This window comes from Cuculus canorus, chromosome 8, assembly GCF_017976375.1.
Source record: "Cuculus canorus isolate bCucCan1 chromosome 8, bCucCan1.pri, whole genome shotgun sequence".
In the NCBI taxonomy this organism is placed as follows: Eukaryota; Metazoa; Chordata; class Aves; order Cuculiformes; family Cuculidae; genus Cuculus; species Cuculus canorus.
In genome coordinates this window covers 13,049,151-13,067,860 of record NC_071408.1, presented here as the reverse complement: position 1 = coordinate 13,067,860, position 18,710 = coordinate 13,049,151, and the positions used below count along the sequence as shown (strand labels likewise).

At 48.0% G+C, this 18,710-nt stretch overlaps 2 protein-coding genes across 19 annotated transcripts in view; both read left to right on the top strand.

The window, feature by feature from the left end:
• Positions 1-6,088, top strand: part of PACS2 (phosphofurin acidic cluster sorting protein 2) — an 84,042-nt gene extending 77,954 nt beyond the window's left edge. For all 18 annotated transcript variants that reach the window (XM_054072664.1, XM_054072671.1, XM_054072662.1 and 15 more), the window contains one exon: positions 832-6,088. In XM_054072664.1, the coding sequence (XP_053928639.1) occupies positions 832-950 (119 nt within the window). In that variant the 3' untranslated portion in view covers positions 951-6,088. The remainder of the gene's footprint in view (positions 1-831) is intronic.
• A 1,482-nt stretch (positions 6,089-7,570) lies between these two features.
• MTA1 (metastasis associated 1) overlaps positions 7,571-18,710 on the top strand; it is an 85,199-nt gene continuing 74,059 nt past the window's right edge. The window contains exon 1 of the mRNA XM_054073806.1: positions 7,571-7,813. Within this exon, the coding sequence (XP_053929781.1) occupies positions 7,786-7,813 (28 nt within the window). The 5' untranslated portion in view covers positions 7,571-7,785. The remainder of the gene's footprint in view (positions 7,814-18,710) is intronic.

Sequence of the window (18,710 nt, the reverse complement as noted above, 5' to 3'; positions counted from 1 at the left end):
CCTTCTTGGCCATCTAGGCGCACTGCTGGCTCATGTTCAGTTGGCTGCCAACCAGACTTCTAGTCTGTAGCAGTTCATAGGGTTGTTGTGCCCCAAGGGCAGGACCCAGCATTTGGCCTTGTTAAACCTCATGCCATTGGTCTCAGCCCAGTGTTCCAGCCTGTTCAGGTCCCTTTGCAAAGCCTCCCTACCCTCCATCAGATCTACATGTCATAGCAGGCGCCGTACATGCATCTTGCAGGCAGCCCTAAAGTGGCTGCCAGCGGATCTGTGCATCCAGTGTCAAAACCAGCCCTGTAGCCTCTTTGGTTGATAATCTCCACCACTGTATGCAGAGAGGGATCTGTGTAGCTCACCTTAGTCCTGGCCCAGTCCCTGTGAGACTGGTGGGTGTGAGGGGGGTGGTCCCAGAATATGCGTCACCTCCTTAGGAGATGCGGATCTCCTGGTTAAGAGTGAGGAGAGTCTGATGTCCACCTGTAAGAGTGTTTTTGCCAAAAATAGAAAGTGGAGTATGTTTAGGAAATTTGAGAAATCTGATCAGGTGAGGCTGAAATCAGCCGTGCAAGGAGCTCCAGTGTCAGTGAGCGATGCTGAAACAACCATCTGAGTTGTTCTCCATGAACCTGGTTTGCTTTCAAGCCTTTTCCCCCTGTGTTTGCAGCTGTTGACAGTGGCAGGGTGGCCAAGCAAAGCAGCATGTATCCTGAGCGCAGAACGTGGCCAGGCCTCCCTCTGCTGACTGCAAGGAGGTTTCTAGCAATGCTGTTTTGGGCTGGCTGCTTCCACTTGGTATTTTCTAATTCTGCTTTCTTTTACCCTCCCTTGCAGTCCTGATCGATGGGGTGGAGTGGAATGACGTCAAGTTCTTTCAGCTGGCAGCACAGTGGTCTTCTCATGTCAAGCACTTTCCCATCTGCATATTTGGACACTCCAAGTCTAACTTCTAGCCATGCTCGGCAGAGAGACCTTCTGTCCGTCCTGGGGACTGCACACCAGGAGCCAGGAATTGCGTGCCAACTACGACTTGCATTGCTCTGCCCTCTCCTGCAGAATTAATTACAGATGTGCTTGGATTACTTTTTTCTATTAACTTTTAAGTTTACTAAGAGGGAAGGAAATCCCTTTAAACAAAGGCAAAAAAACAAAGGCATCTTAAATATAGATGTGCTGACATGAAGTCATGGTGGGGTTGGCAGGAGTAGGTAGCCTGCCCAAGAACACCTCCCGCTTACAAGCAGATAGCTGAATAACTGCACTGCTTATTAACCTGAGACCTCATTGGTGTGAGTGGGCTGGGGAGCAGTCTCAAACAGATTTTGTAGAAGAACGTGTGTTGCAATGCATTTGGTCCCCTCCCTCTGTATTTCTGGAGAAAAAAAGATGGCCACTCTTCCTGCTGCCAAAGGATGAGAGGTCAGTGAGTCTGGAGGGAGTTAACTGTCCGGTTTGGAAAACAGACCACTTGTGTATCTAGAGGGGTCTGGAGAGGGCCCCCTTTGCAGTGTGGAGTCTGCCATGATGACAGGCAGGGCTTGTGCTGAAGTGATGCCTGAGGAAGGTTGGGCAGGAATGGGAATTAGGGAAACACTAGGTGTAAGGGAACTCCAGTGTCTCAGGTCTGTGACAATGACCAAACAGAGCCAGTCATGATGTCCCTGCAGCGGGCTGTGCTGCCAAGGAACGCCACGTCAGTGAGGTCGCTGCTATTTACATGTACCAGTTATTTACCTGTCAATAAAACCTCATCCGGCCTCTAAAGGGAAAGGATTTTTTTTAAAGCTGCAGATTTTTTTTTTAATGCTTTCTAAAAAAAAAAAGAGAGAAAATAAAAATATGAGCTAAAGGAAAATTAAGTTGCCAAAAAAACAAATCCAAGGAGCTGAGCCATTGTCTGTGAAGTGGTGCATCACTGTAGTGGCTGGACTGGGAGCCAGCCAGCACTCTGCATATCCAGCTGCCTTCCTGTTCATCTGTCAAACTGCACACTGGAGGTAGCGTGGGCTGCTTTATCTGCTCTGCCTTTGTCCTGCCCTGACTGCGCTGTGCTCCCCAGAGCCTGCTGCAGTCTCCCTTGGGCACCTCACTGGTCTGGGCGCAGACCACCCGGCCTCAGGGCTGCTGCCTGAATGCACTTTTGCCATGCCTTGAGCACCCTGGGACCTCCTCCTTGTAGGAGGTGAGAGGCCATAACAGAAACGAAAGGCACCGGGAGTTACCAGCGGTCTGCTCCAGCTGTTGTCCTTACCTTCTGCTTTCTGAATGTTCCTCCCCACAGGCATTTCTCTGCGCAGTGCATCCCTTCCCCAGCAGGATATGCTTTTGCCCTGGCACAGTATTGCCTGTGGGTTGGAGATTTGCTAGGGTTTCAGTGGTGCTGGGACGTGGGAAAGGATATTCTCCTTTGGCAGGAAGGTGACCCAGGAGATGGAAGAGCATGAATTTTGGGTGTCTTGCACTGCTGGCTGGCTTGGCTCTGGTTGTGCTTGTATTGACTTTGAACATCCTCCTGCTGCCAGGGACACTTGAGGCACCAGGACAAAGAGAATACTTTCACAAGGAGACAGCCTGGCCAGCTGCAGGTCTGGGTGGCTCCGGGTGCTGCAGATATGGCCTTCTGCTCTCTGTGCCCTGCAGGCTGTGCAGGTGGTGCATGGCTTTGGGGAGCAGGATGTGCTTGCCATGTGGAAGAGCAGACATCTCTGGCATTTCAGGAGACTGAAGTTTTTGGTGGGATCTTTGTGGCCAGTCTCTATGGGTGTTTCTAGAAAGCGCTTTCCAAGGGCAGTGATGCATTTGAGACTTTAGTGGTGTCTGCTAGGCAATAACTTTTTCCCCTTTTTTTTTTCTGTTTTTGTTTGTTTGTTTTTTGTCCAATCCCTTACCTGTGGGTTTTGAAGGCTTGGGGAAGCTGCCCTGCCCTGCTTGGTGGGCCCTGCTCTGCGCGGGGACCACCCGGGCAGTGGGCCAGGCAGTGGGATAGGATGTGCTCTGTTAGGTCCGCTGCAGATCAGGAGTGAGAGGTTGTTGGGAAGAGTGTAGTCCCTGCTGGATCCAGTGCCTGTTGCAGCTCAAACAGGGGCTGCGTCACCAACCAATTTCCTAAAACTCTTTCCCACCTCAAGTGCAACCTAGTTGGCCAGGGACTGGGTATTCCCTCAAGCCACACAGGGGAGGAGGACATGGTGCCGTTCCTGGTGATGTGCTTCTAGGCAGGCCATATTGTCTAGCTGCAATACTGTTTCTTCCTGCAGGCAAGTCTGCGGTCTGTCTGCTCTTGGCTGTGGCAGAAGCTCAGCTCCAGCTTGAACATAATCGTGTCCATCAGTTTGTGCATCTTCGGTTGACCTGAGTTGGTGCCCTGGGACTGTATCATGTTGCCTAGCAGCAGTAGCATGGGAGATAGTATATAAGCACATCACTTTCTTTATTGAGGCTGTTACAAAAAAACCCAAAAAACAAGTGCTTTTTAAAGGAAATTAGTTGGCGTATGATTTCTTTGAGTCTCACTCTGGTGTGACGGGAGCAATTGGGCTGGGCTACAGTGTCAGGAGCCACACGTGGCCTGGGCAGCTCTTGGAGCTGCAGTTAGTGCTGCAGAGGCGGGGGACTGACCGACTGCAATAACTTTGTTTACCGGGGGTGAGGTGGGGGAACCATCACTGTGCTCCTCTTTGCATTTCAGCCTACTGTAAAGAAACAAAGGACAGGTTTTCCAGGGTCCTGCCTATCAAATGCGTGTTGCCCTGCTCTACTGTGTGTGTGCGTTTTTATGTGTGTGTGTGTGTATGTGCGAGAGAAACACTTCTGCTCCTTGCATTTCACGTTGGTTTGTGATTTGTTCTAACTTTATACAAGTGAATTCTCTGGGAAACTCGCTGGGCGCCTGAGACCTGGGGGCATGTGTCTCCATGGGGTTTCTCCCTGTAGAGAGCTGTAATTGCTCTGAAATGCCTCTCCCATGCAAGGAAACATCCTGGCTTCTGGGCCTCATCCTCCTGGAGTCTGGCAGCAGCAGGCTGGGCCTGCCTGCAGCATCGCTGTACCTAGGGGGCTATGGCCTTGCAGACAAGGGCTGGCGAGTGAGCTTGGTGGTGCTGCTGCAGTCAGGGTGCTGCTTGTTATTCTTGTATTGCATGGAGCCACTTCATGCAGCTCTTTCTGTCCCTGATGAGGCGAAACAGCCTTCTATCACTAAGCAAAATGAGTGTTGAAGCATTCATGTGGCTCAGGCCACTTTGGGAATGGGCTTTGCACCTGCTGACATGTACTGATCTCTGGTCTCCCAACCTCCCCAACAGTTTTCCTCCTGCAAGCAAGCCCTGCAGGCTGGAGGGATCCTTCCTCTGGAGCCTGGGAGAGCTGCCAGACAGGGATGGGCTGCTACCTGTGCCAGCCTAGGGGGGTTTGGTGGTGGTGTACAAGGTGGTGAATATAGAAGCATGTCTTAGAACTGAGACAGCACACCTCTGTGCTTGGCTCTTTAGGGTTTTGGTGAGGAAGGTACTACTTAAATAAATGCGGTGGCTTTCTCTCACCCACCTGTGTTAGATGGGGCTTTCTGTGGAGCCACACCATCTGACGGCAAAGGTGGGGACTGGAGCGGGCAGCATCTGAGCTATCTCTGGCCGGGAAGCGCTTTGTGAAGGTGGTGTCCCCAGGGCTCCTTGTCCCTTTGCATCCTATGGCTCACTTCCTGTGGAGCCCATCTCTCCCACTACCCTGGCTGTGGTTTCTTAAAGCAGCCAGTTGCTTTTCCAGCCACTCTTGGGCAAAGTGGTCCCTGCCTCACTCAGAGATGAGGTATCAGGAATGGGCTCCCTGCTGCACTGGGCTGTGCGATGCTGACCTACTTTAGCAGTGCTGACGAGCAGATGAAAGATGGAAGGGTTTTGTGGTGTCGTAATTCTCCTTAAATGCTTCCTGGTCCTCTGTGTTGTTTCCTGGAGACAAAGGCCGGTGTTTGATCAGCTGCTGGCTCTTTTTGTGGCAGCTGTTTTAGCTGAGCACCACAGTTTTCTTCCAGTTCAGTTGTTACTGTTTACATCTGGACAGTAACTGCAGAGTCCTGCTTAATTGCACGTGAGTTTGGGGAGAGCCACTGTCTCTTTGGCTGTGTTGTGCTGCTTTAATTAGCACACGCTGTGGCTTTATCCTGCAGAGGGCACGGCTAGGTGGATGGTAGGTTTCTGGGGCTGGAGGAGATACACTTTTGTTTTCTATCATCAGATTTGGCTGAGAACCACACTACTTTGTGCTTAACCTGTGACTGCAGTGAAGGCCCTGTTGTGTTTCTCAGCAGCAGCGCATGCTGGAGGGAGCACTGGAGAGCTGAGTCAGGGGCATCATGCCTGGCACCTCTGAGCTCAGAAGAAAATACTGGTGAGAGGCAGCAGAGCCGGTGGCCTTCTGCTCCTTGATGTGCTGAGGGATCAGGAAGACTGGGATTAGGGCAGTACTGCCAAGCAGTGGTAGAGAGCTGGGGGCCGTGGAGTGCCATGCTTTTGTCACCTTTGTTCAGGTGTCTCAGTCTTGGCGGATAAGCTATGTGGTGGCATTTAGTGTGACACTCCCTCTGGGCTTATCTGGCAGGGAGAATGCCAGAAATGAGCAGAAGCATCTCCCAGATGTTTCCTGGCGCCTCGTTAGTGGGGTTCTTGCAGGAGATGCTCCTGGCAGGGCTGGCTCCTGCAGGGTCCCCTGCCTGCTTTGGGCCAGACTGGGTGTGAAGGGGCTCTGCTAGCCTGGAAAGCAGCGAGTTGCTGGCTTCTTTAATGAAGAACACTGCTTTGCGCCTTGGCCGGAGAGTTACCTGTGTACATGCTGAAGCACCTTGTGAGCGTGGGTACTGCCAGCCTTGTCCAGACCACAGTGCGTGAGGGGACATTACCACTTTGTAGGTTCCCAAGTTGCCCATGTGTTTCGTTGTTGTATTATTTGGGTTCTAGGGGTTTTTTTTTATGAAGACAGATTTAAATGTAAATAGGCTTTTTGTTTGTTTGGTTGGTTTTTTTTGGAACAAACTGCAATGTGCTCAACCTTGTCAACTATTTTATGGTACTAATGCAACACTAATAAAACTGGACATGAAAGCACACACACATCCCTTGAGTTGTCTCTCAACAGGAGCTGCTCTGCCACAGCGGGGGCACTTTTCTGTAATAGGAGACATGGCTTTCTGGTGAAGGGGGCAATCTCTTGCATTATTTATCCAGTTCCCCAGCAGCACCTCCACAGCAGAGCCAGTGGATCTGCACATCCTCCCTGGCATTGAGCCCTTCTGTGGTTTCTACAGCCCTGCTGCCCTCTCTCTTGCCCTGATGTCTCCTCTCCTAGAGGGACCTGCTTGCCTCCTGCAGCTCTCCTGTGTCTGACAGCCCTCTCTAGCACTTGACCCGCACCACTTATAGCAATGAGGGGACCAGGCTGGTGCCCATTCCTGGTCTGGGGGCTGTATTGGGCAGATGCAGCTGGTATTGGGGTCCTGAGGGGGTACAGCAGGGGGAGAGCCAAGCTGTGGTATTCTAAATGTATGTGCTCCTGAGAGGGGGGGAGAGGGACTGGGATGTGTAGAGTGACAAGCACCCGGGCTCAGTGCTGGGGAGTGAAGAGGGCGAGAGGAGGAAACAGAAGAGTTAACGAGATGTGAGGCGGAAAGGTGAAGACGTTTCAGGAAATGGGCCCATAGCCCTGGTCTCGGAGGCAGCAGTGGGAATGCATAGCCAAAGCAGTCTGCATCCCTGTGCCTCCCTTTGGCTGAGGGTGGGGGCAGGAGTGGTGGCTGCTGCTGGAGCAAGGTGCTGGTGTGAAGGGAGCTTCCTGGCAGCAGGCCAGGCACCTCTCCAAGTATACAGTCCTCCGCGTGGCCGGGCCAGGCTGCAGGCGTGTCCAGGGCCTCAGACCCTTCCTGGTGGAGTACCACCCCGTGGCACCGAGCAGGGCTTAGGTAGCTCCTGGCAGGAGGAATCTGTGTAGCTTGGGACGGGATGAATTTGGGACTCTCGAGGGCAGAGGCAGTACTGAAAGCCATGTAGAGGGCCTGGCTGCTGGGAGTGCAGGAGGGCAGCCACAGGAGACAAGTGGCTCTGGGGTGCACGTGGGTTTTGCAGGTGTACAGGTCCAGCTGTGAACCCGCACCAAGTGGGAGGCACAGCCTGAGCTTTGCCTTTGAGAGCCTTCAGGAGACCTAGTCTTGGCATGGGAAGGAAGGTGCAAGTGGGGGGTGCATGAGGGAACAGGGTGCATGTGTGGGGATGGGGAGTGGGTGAGAAGTCAGGGTGTGCGTATGAGGAGACAGGAGATGTGTGAGAAGAATGGGGGTAAGGTGGATGTAAGGGGGCAGGGGGTGCGTGCGAGGGGACGGGGTGAGGCTGAGGGGACAGGGTGCATGTGAGAGGATGGGTGTGTGACAGGAAACGGGGTGCATGTGAAAGGACAGGGGTGGGGGTGAGGGGACAGGGTGTGTCAGGGGACGGGTGTGTGTGTGAGGGGACAGGGTGTGCGTGTGAGGGGACAGGTGGGGTGTGTGAGAGGGCAGGGCATGTGTATGAGGGAACAGGGTGTGCGGAGGCGCTGCCGCTGTCCCCGCGCTGTCCCTGCCCGGTGGCACCGCCCTCTCTCGGCGCCGCTGGCTCGGTCTCGGTCGCCGCTGCCGCCGCCGGGCGCTGCCGTAGCGGCGCCTTTAATTCGCGCTCCCCTCCCCCGTCGGCCGCTCCAGCCTCCATTTTCCAGCGGCTCCAGCACCCGGAGGCGGCGGCGGGAGCGCCCGCAGGGCCCCGCGCGGGCATGGCCGCCAACATGTACCGGGTGGGAGGTGAGCGGGGCGGTGGGGCGGCCGCGGGGCCGGTATGGGGCTGGGGTGCTGCGGGGTGGGAGCGCGGGGCCGGGCAAGGGCGGCCGCCGGAGCGGGGGCCGCGGGAGGCTCGTCCTGCGGGCCCGGGCCTCCCCTTGCTCCCTCGGTGTCCGCTCTCCCTCGGGGCTGCTCGCCGGGACTGCGCTCCTGCCTGAGCGGCCTTTGTTTTGACTCACGTGAAGGAAAAGGAGAGCCACCAGGGTTTGGGATTGCGCTTCGTAGAATACGAACTGAGGGTGGTCTGGCGTGAATTTGTGTTCGGCCATTTTCCTTTATAAAAGCTGTTCTGTCGAGCTTCCTTCTCCCCAGGACTGTAGGACGTGTGGGAAGATGTTTTTTGGGGGGTTCCTTCCTTTTCAAAACGACCCGTTGCTTCTGGAGTTTTGAAAAAACAGAGTCAAGTAAACAAGGGAAAAAATACAGCGAAGGTGGCCAAGCCATCCTGCCTGGCTGCTCTCCATCGACAACTACTTTCTGCTCTTTCTGCTCTTTCTGCTTTTTTGGCCTACCCTTACTTTGTGCTCTAAAAAAATGTCACTCCTTTTGTCACGTTGTTACATTTTTTTTCTGATGTCACTTGGTCTCATGGGTGGATAAAGTGTGCCTCGTGGCTGTCCCGGCTTTGTTGCTTGGGTTGGTACAAGCTGATAGTGCACATGTGGCATTATGTTGGTTTGGAGATGCTGAGAGCAGAAAGATGAAGGGCAAGATCAGTTGTGGAAATATACAGCTCCATTCCTCTTGTGATTTGTGAAGGGAATTCTTTCCTTGAAATTGTTCTTTGACACTTAATGTTACTTGGTGGTTTCTGCAGGACTCATGCCTGTATGTCCCATATGCTTGGGAGTCCAGGTTGGACCCAGATCTTCAAGTGGTCTTAGGGAGGCTGAGCAGAGGGGCAGGATCCATCCCCTCACCCTGCCACTGGCATTCCTGCCGAAACAGTGATGTTGGCTGCCTTTGTTGGCTCTTTGGCACTTTGTTGTTTCCCCAGGTGCCTTTCTACAGGGATGTTCTGCCAATAGGCTGCACCACTGTGGGGAGTTATCTTACCCCGGACGTCAGGCTTTGCTGTAGTCTTAGTTGAATTTCTCAAGATTCTTGTCAACCCATTTCCCAGCTTGTTGAAGTCCCTCTGAGTAGCAGCCCTGTCTTCTAGCACATGGTATGCTTCTCCCAAGACTCCAGACTGTACTCTAGTCCTTATCCAGGTTATTGTGAAACTTCTAAGTAGGGCTGGCCCCAGTGTTGATCCCCAAGGTATACTGTTAGTAACAGGCAGCCAGGTGAAGGTTGTCCTGCTGATCACAGTCGTTTGAGCCTGGTGTTCCAGCCGGATTTCTTCTGCCTTTCTTGTCTGGTTATCCAGGCTGCACCTCAGCACTTTAGCTCAAAGGATGCTGTTGGAGACATAGTGTGGCCTTGGACATGAAGTCAAGGAGTCTAGCACCCACTGCTATTAACCTCAGCCAGTCTTTTCATCCCAGAGGGGAGTCATGTTATTATGGTGGTGTTTGTCTTTTGGATATACATTTTGGATAATCTCAGTCACCTTCTTGCTCTTCCTGTACTTGGAAACAGTGTCCTGGACTTGCTGTGTAACCTTTCTGGACAGAGGGCAATGCAGCTGGCTGATAGCCAAGGTTACAGTGCTCCATTGTTGTCCATATGGATGAAGTCTTGATTTGACATACTACCAAGATAAACACGTGGATGGATGCAGCTGTTCCTGTATGAGTGCTCTTATTCAGCCTAAGCTGGAGGATTTTGTGTTGCTGAATTGTTCCTGACCTCTGGTGCTAGTATCTTCTATTGATGATTTTGTGCACTGAAGTTATATGATGAACTCCAGGGCAGGATTAAATCTTGAATGGGATTTGGGCATGGTCATTTTGTATACTTCCTATTGGGAGACAAACATTCCACAGATAATCTGTTGTTATTCTTGTGGCTACCAAATGGGGTGGTGTGAACTCCACACCTAACAGCTGCCAAAAGCAACTTGACTCAGAAAGGATGGTCATCACTTTTCACTGAAACACAGTGAATTTTTGCTTTCAGAAGCCAATAGGTGATTTGCACTTGCTTGATAAAGACTGATTTTAAATGCGTAGTTGATAGCTCTTCCAGGGAACATGAAGGGTTTTGCTGCTGTCTTTCAATGTTGATGTGCAGTAGTTCCTTTACAGAGGAGCTGAGGAGCCTGTACTGTGGGCGCTGAAAGTGGCATGCAAGTCTTCTCCTTGGTGTTGGGTAGCAGGGTGAGCATGCTGAGTGGGCTGGGAGCTGCCACTGGCATGGCTGTAAGACTGGGTAAGCTGACTGGTGATGTGGAGTTGCTTAGAGAAAAAAACTGTCTCTCCTGGTTCCTGCCGAGTTTCTGCTGCTACGTCTTTGATAGAGGGTGGTCAGTTGCCAGTGCAAGTGGGACTCTCCTAAGCTGGCAGGGTTCATGAGAGTTGTGTAACTTTTTACATGGGTAGAGAAGATACTAGAGTATCAAATTCCAAAATGAAATCTGGGAACTTGCTCCTTGTCCAGAATGAAATCCTGGAATCGCCTGCCTCCAGTGTAGCAGAAGTGAAGATTTTTCCTAACAGCTGCCATACAGCCATGAAATAAATGGCAGCATGATGAGAGTGGGCTGCTTTTGCTTGGAGGGAGTCATGGTGGGCTGGCCTTCCGCTTCATAGAGCAGACTGGCAGTCTGCACAATCACAGACCATATGGGAATGTTGGATAAACACAAGGCCTGAGAAGCTTGGGATCTTTGAGCTGGAATCTGGGGCCTATGATGAAAAAATGCGTGTGGGAGAGAGATGTTCATTGTTCTGGCTAGTGCCAGGCTCCGCTTTCAGGAGAGTGCTGTGTCAGCTGCCTGGAAGAGAACAGGTCATCTTGGTATCAAGAGACTTCCCAGCAGCTATTCTGTCTCCACCTTCTCCAGGAAAGCTTAACTGTAGTACGACAAGTATTTCTTTGGTGGCAGTAACCCACTGCAGGTTTATGTCCTTGTGGCATTGCCTTGATGCAGCAAAAGAGTGATTTTTGCATTTCCATCTTGCACTGATTTGAGGAACTTAAATTTTTCCACCTCCTCACCCTTTGTTTTTTCCTGGATTATTTTTAATCTGCATCAGCTACTCAATCTGGTTCACTGTGGGACTGTGTGAACAGCTGAATGGGCTCAGTGGGAGGGCTGGGAACAAGGGGATGGGGAAAGAAAGGAGAGGAAGGATGAAGAGCTACTGAAGGCACCACTTTTGCTGAGACAAATGTCAGTTCATGCTTTTAGATGAAAAGCCTTTTATATGTTCTTGACTTTTGAGACTTACCCTCTTGTTCGGGAGGGTACTAGGTGTCAAAACTATCACCGCTTTTGAGTTTATGGTACATTTATGGTGTGTTTAAATGGCATTGGAAGAGATGACAGGTTGGTGCTGGCTGTATCTACTACATTTAAAGTAAGTGAAATACACCGAGTCTGTACCTGGAGCATGTGTGTATTTCAGGTAATTTGACTGCAGGTGCCTGTGTAAACCCTCTTGCTGTGTTATCAGTGTGTAATCTGGTTTGGGTAGCAGGAGTGGATGCTGTGGATTGTTAGGGTTTGTTTTTGGGTTTTTTTTTCTCATTATTAACTTTTAGCTGAAGTGCAGTGTTCGAAGATAACTTGAGCTGAGAGTGAGTTTAGTGGAGTGAGGTATTAAATAACCAGTAACGATAATAAAAAATGAGAGTTCATTCTTGCAACTTATTAGTAGGTTTCTGTGGTCATTGGTCCTAGCTGCTTCTTGTTTATCACCTTTCAGCCACGGCCAGGCAGTGGTTTATTTATCTTTTCTTTTCATTGTTCCTAGTCATACAAGATTATCTTCTTGTGTTTTTGCAGTCTTCCATCCTTTCACTCTTTCCCTCATATTGGACCGCTTTGGTGTTTGTCAGCCTTCAGTTCAGGTGTGTTTAGGGGCTGGACCTATAACAGTTGTGTCCATATGTGCTCCATGGGTTTGTAATAACTGTAAAGCTGTTCACAGCAGACAAAATGGAGCAGAAGCACTAGGCTTGCTTCTGCCAGAGGGGGAGATCTGGCTTCCCCTCTCCTTGTCCTCAGCAGGCTGGTGCTCACCCATAGCCTCGTCTCATGTTCTGGGCTGGCTCTTAGGCCAGGTTGGTGTCACTGGCCCCTTAGAAACATAGCAAGGGAGATGATTTTTTGTCACGTCAGTGAGTCTGAGCAGTTTCCGGGCTGGAGGCTGGTGCTTGCCAGGAGCGGTAGTGTGGGTGAGGGGCCTTGGCCTGCCCATGCTGGGGACTTGCAGTGCTGTGGTGGACAGCCCGCCCATGCCTCAGTAGTACTTGCATGCTCTTTGACTCCTTGGGAGCCCCTGGAGACTGTCAGTCTTGTCTGTTTTGCCTTTCGGTGATGGTGAATGAAAGATGCTTGATAAGAAATTGTGGAAAAGGGATTTTTAAACAATTTAAGCACTTACTTTTGTTTAACTAGTGAGATTTTGGGGCAATATAAAAGATTTTCCTTTCATGTGCATCTAGTTTTGGTTTTTCAAGCAACTTCTGATGTTCAAACAAGAATAAACTGTTGTAGGCCACCTCCTTGTAGCTCTCCACGCTTCTGGCAACAAGTCATCTGTTAGATCAATGTTAACTTCTGCACCAAGTAAGGAGATTTTATGCTTTATCACTTTGCACAATGGTTATTTTAAATCCTCAAACAGGTAACTGACTGACCGCTTCAGCTGCCTTGTCTGAGCTTCTGGAGAAGTTCGGATAACTCAAAACTGTCTTGTACGGTATTACGGTTCTAGGTCTTTAGTATCTTGGAGCTTGTGGCCATAGATCCGGTATACAAAGAGGCCCTGCTCCAAAATGTTTGTCAAAGTCTGGTATGTTTCTTCCTCTCCTCCTTACTTGTAAAAGCAGATTTGGTCTGTCGGACTGTGTTGTTAACAGGAAATAATGAGTTCTGCTGTAATTTTTTGATGCGTAAGAAAGCATTTCAGTAGGGAAAGACATTGAGGAATGCTGCACATTAAAAAAGACACAACCGTCTTTTGTAAGGAACTTTGTTACACCACAGTTCAAAGGAGGTTGAACCTTGGTGCTTAGATGAATAATTAAGTTATTCCCCATTGCATATGGCAAGTTTCTCATGTCCAGTAGAATATGGGATACAGCTGTTCCTGGAGGTTAATATGTTGCGATGTCATCAGAGTTGGTGTTAGATATTCAAACATAACAAAATTTAAGCTTTAAATTTAATCTGCAACCTTTTTATATTAATATATTTCACAAATTGTCTTTAAATATACAGTAAAGCCTAAGATGAGTTTAAGGAAGAAAGTGTTTTTTTTGGAAGCTTCAGGAAATGCCCTGTCTTGTCCGTTGTCCTGCCTCTGCACTTCTTGCACACCAGTCTTTTTTTTGGAAGATTCTGAGCGAATTAAACACTATCTGATGCCTCAAGACACATGGAAACCATTCTTATCTCAGCAGAGGATTTGGCCTGTAAAGACAGTACCCTGCATACTTGTAATGTATTTGTTTGCTTCACAGAAAAAGCTTGAATTTCGGTTTGACCTCCATGAAGAATATTTGTTTGCTTATAAGCTGTGATGGTTGGATGAGACCTAGGCCTGCCTGAATGGAGGATTCCCTTGAGCAAAGCTCCTGGCCTGTCTCTTGGGTGGTCAGTTTGCTGCCAGTGTAAGGACCTGTGCCTTACGGACACCTCCATTGCCTGTGGGATTTGAGCATGAGTAGTTTCTCTAGTGAAAAATGTGAAGAATTCCTCACTTTGTTATTCTTTCTTTAAGCAGTAACAGAGGACTTAGGTCTTGAAGAATGAGGTTTTCTTCATTGTCTGTTTTGGGTTATCTGTATTGCTCCTATCCAAACCTCGTTTCTGCTGCCTGAAGCAATTGAGGAGGCAGATGAGTCACCTTCAGGGGAAGGACCTAGTGAAGCACCTGTGGAGCTTTCAGGCTGTGTGGTCACGCCCAGAAGGAAGCATGCACAGGTTCTGCTTTTCCAGCTTTTTGGCTGGATCATCTTTAGGAAGGAGAAGTGTTCTGAGATGTTTTTCACTTGACATTGATCAATGAAGTAAAGAAGTTAGTTGGCAGCTTTAAAGTGAGTTTGCAAGAGAAAGTAAGATTGTAGGCTTCTGTAGTCTTTTACATGTGTAAAATTTACTTGCAAGCTGTTTAGTCTTTGTGGTGCCTGGAATTTCACAGCTCTGGTACCAGTGCGTTGCCAGATCACCAGTCGGGATCGGTGTCAGCTGTAATGTTTCTGTTAAGTTGAACGTGGTGTACGGTAGTTCATTCGGGGACTTCATGCTTTTAGACAAGATGTAGGAGGACAGACCATACTTGACCAAGCATAAAGTTAATGTGATATGAACATGATTGCTGATTTAGCACTGAGATTGTCCTTACAAAGTTGCCAATGTCTGAACAAATTTGACACAGTTTCGGTGGATATTTCTGTTGCTAGCACTGTTGATTTAAGCCAGGGCTGCTTCTAGACCCGTGTTACTGTCCTCACCTTGCTTCTTTGGCTGGGTTTGCACAGCTCCATGGGGCTGTGCAGTGAAGCAGATCAGGGAGTCGGTTTGATTGGAGATGTTTTTTGTGCCGGTGAGTTCCTGATCATGTTTACCATGTGCGTGCCTGCCTGCCTCCTCCCATCCAACTAAAAGCTGTCACAACTTGAGGGGGTGGTTTGAGAGGGCGGGGGATGAATCAGCTGCGCTGGCACTTTTTGTTTGAAGAAACATCTGCAAAACTACAACAGGAGTTTATAGCTTCATGATGTTTTTCATTGTGAAGCCGTGATGTTTTTGATTTGGCACTGAAACCCTTATTCCTGGACTTAATATACTGTCATACCACAGCCTAAGCAGTTAATTCAGCATAACTAACGGAAGTCAAACATTGCTCTTAAACAAACCAACAAAGCCAAACAAGAACCACAACTTTTTTGTTGTTTTGTTTGTTTCTTGAGGGTGATAGCAAACCTGGTGTCTGAGTATTTCAGAGGTTCTTGGATACTTGGACGGAACATGAAGTTGATTTCTTGTCATCCTTTATTCTGCCTAAGCATCTTTTGGAAAATAATGTTTTTCTTATCTGTCCTTAGCAATGAGAGCTAGAGTGGAACAGGCCGTTCTCTTGGCTGGTAAAGAAGATATTGTTAGGCTACAGTTTGAGAATATTCCTCCCCATACTCCTAATGACTTATGGAGTTTTTTCTTACTGGCTTCTCCATCTGCTCAAGTGTTTCTCTGGCACTTCTGTGAATTAGGCCATCCTGGTGTTACTTTACAACCCACCTTTGGGGAAGTTTTTTTCTTTTTTTAAGCTTGGATTGTTTCCACGAGCTGGTTTGTGGTATTGCTCCACAGGATTTGTACTGTTACAGCTGAAATTCCATAGGCTCACAACTTAACTGCTGCAGAAAATGTTTTGTATAGCCACATCCTTGGGAACTGAAGTGGCAGAAGAGGTAATACAGAACAGCCTTTGTGTCCAGAGGACTTTGAATCATGCTTAAATATCTGCTGTAAAAACAGAAGAAAAAGTGGTTCTCTGGGCATTTTTAGTGTATGCTTGGCCTGCAGGAAACTGGAGGGAGCTGACTTAGTGAACCTGAAGGGCTGGTGGTGCAAGCATATGTGACTTGATTATAGCGAGGTTATTTGGAGTGGTTTGATTGAAATAGGTTTCCTTATACTGCCATATAATTGATTTCTACAAGCAGAATTGCTTCTTTATCCTCAGTACTTTGAAAGCTTAGTTTTATTTCCAGGCTTCTCACAGATTCTCTTTTCAAGTCTTGTTTGTACACAATCTCCCTACTTTACCCTTAAGCCAGCACCCAGCAGGTATTTCAGTGTGACACAGTTCTTGCCTAAGAAGAGTGACGTGCAAGGTACTGCTCAGGCCCGTAACCTTTTTCACTAGCACCACCAGATTGCTTTCCTTTGTTTTTTTCCACAAATCTTCTGCACACTGAAAACAGCCAACAGTTCTGTCAGGACCAGAGATAACAATGTTGGCTTTATCTAAAATTTGTGCTCTCCCTTCTCCGGGATGGTTCTACTTTTGCTGAAGAGGCTACCGCATAAACTCTGTGCCTTGCCCACAGCTGTGATCTTGAGTCTCTCGTTGTTTTGGCTATGCAGAATGCCTGTCTTCTTCCCCAGCAGAGAAGTTCAGTGTTTGGGAATGCACATAGTTGTGATGGATCAAATCAGAAAGTAAATGAGCCCCGGACCTGCCTGGAGCAGTGGTAGCAGTAGTGGTATTGGGAGGTATGTCAGAAAGCAAGCACTTTTGGTAATTCCCAAACACTGGAACCTCCAGTGATTTGCTTTAAGATCTCATCTATTAATTGTTTCTGAAATGGAAACCATTTCATATCTCTCATTATCTTGTGTTTCTCACTTTCTGATGTTGGTTTAGTATATCCATATTCAAGATAAGGAACAGTGATCAGAACTTAATTATGTTTGAGAATTTTGTCCCTCTGTGAGGTGTTTTAAATCAAACAAAGGATTCAGAAGTTAATAGGGAGGAACTAATGCATGGATAATGGAGTTGCATAAACCTTGTTTCACTAAGAATTGGACAAAAACATGGTAAGAGGTGACTGGACAGGAATATTTCTTCCCTCGTTTGACAGGATAGGAAGCAAAGAAAGAAGACCTTGGGAAAGTTCCAGATCCCTTAATGTGTCAGATTTCAAAATGGAGCAACAGCCATCAGTTTTCCAAAGGAAGTTGCATGTTATTTATTTGTATGGGGGTATTTTTCTCCAAAAAGGTAGAGAATATTTCTTAGCTTAAGTAGAGTTGTGTATGGCAGATAAGAGTTTACATTTGTAACCATTACGGGTCCTTCAGAGGTTTGGCTTTGGGTTGGTTTGCGATGTTTTTTGTGGTATCTCTTAGAAGAGCTTGTACTGATTAAAGCTTGTATCAGCTTTTTAACTGGTCTCCATAATCCATAGTCTTGTTACATGGACATTGCCATGAATTGCTTCTGTTTAGGGTTACAGTTTGGGGAATATTGAACCTGGATTTCTGGAGGCAAGTTTGGAAAACCGGTATGTGGAGTTTAATCTCAAACCTGCCAAGTTATTCTGACTGTCCCTTTCTAGATAAAATTTCTGCACATTTGGAAGTACGTGTAATGTGAAACATTTTGTTTACCATATGAATGCATAGATAATCCTTGTTTCTTGAGCTTTTTACAGCTTGGCAATTTTTAAGGTGAGGTAATGAAAGCTTGTTCATGCCTCTTGATGTTCATGGCTTTGATGATCTTCACCAGGGCAACTCACTTTTAGGTGCAGGAGTTTAGCCGTTAGAAAAAGGTGCTAAACAAAAACAACTACCTAACTCTGAGTTAAAGGATCATAAAGTAAGGCATTGATATTTGCACTGGTGATCACTTTACCCGTTTTCGTGTAGGTGTGTGTTTCATGGGGACTTGGCAAAAATTAATGCATGTGGATTTCTCACTTGTGTATCTACAAATTTGCCATTTTCCCCCCTTCTGTCTTCTGGGGGCTGGAATGGCTTCTTGTGGAAGCTGGTACAGAACTGTGAGCATGGACTTCTATGATGCGTTTTGAATATGTGAGGCTGAACTTCCTTTAGTACAGCAATCTTGAGCAGCACTTCTGCATGCATATGTGTGCAGATTTGGAATTTGATTGTTGTTATAGAGGCTTTATTTGATTAAATGAAACTGAGTTGTCTTTTCCTTGCACATATCTGGACTCTTTGCTTTACAGCATTCTTTTAAGTCGTGTTGTATTTTCTTGGAGAAGGGATGGAAAGGGGGAAGTTAAGGTGAACATACTGCATATCCTTGTATAGGTACTTAAGTACCTTCATTTTTTTTGAGGTTTTACAGTATATTATATGACCTGGTAGAACCTGGAGAGGCTATGTGCTTTCTCACCACTAAAGTCCTTGGCACACGAGTGTTACGATGATGTATTTGCTGTTCAGTATCTATGTCTTCCTGGTACATCTCTGTAGGCTCAGGATTGCACAGGCACCCTTTGTTACATTGTCTGCACACCCTGGAGGAGGGTAAAAGTGGTCTCATAGGAGAAACAAACATTTTGCTTAATTTACAATGCTGTCTTGTGATTAATCTTTTGTATACATCTGCTTTCTGTGTGTATTTAACTAGACATAACTACTATGTTGGGGGGAATGTGTTCATATAACTCCCTGCGTAGGCCAGCTCTCGAAGTCTTCTAAACCTGGAGAGCTCTGGGAGCTAGCAGAGGAGCCCTGCTGTAGAAACTCCCAAGTGAAGACTGTTAACTGCCAGGCTGAAGTAGGAAATCGTAAAGGGAAGGGTAGGACTGCAGCGGTTCCTTTAGGAGTGTTTTCTGGTTCTAGTCTGAGAAAGCTGCTAGTCAGGCGAATTTGGCTGTGGATTGCTTTGTTTATGCGTGGAGCCATCCCAGTCCCATTGAATGGAGCTTGCGATGTCTGTAGACCTGATGGTGACCTAAAACACTTGACTAACTGCCAGAGCCTGCTGGGTCCTGTGGCTGGTAGCTCTTGAGAATGGCAGCCTTCCTTGCTGAAGGTAGCCCTGTCTGTTTTCACCTGACCTGCGACTGCTTTCACTGCATGGTTAGAGACAGGGCAGTCGCTGTTCTGGATGGATGTGCACACACCGAGTTGACCTGTTGCTAATTTATATTTAAGAAGTTTACTGCAGGCTGTGGACTTAAGGAAGTGTTGCAGTGGTCTATTATTCTTGATTGGTTGGTGAAAACCAGGTTTTCTGCTTTAGCAATGGGACCT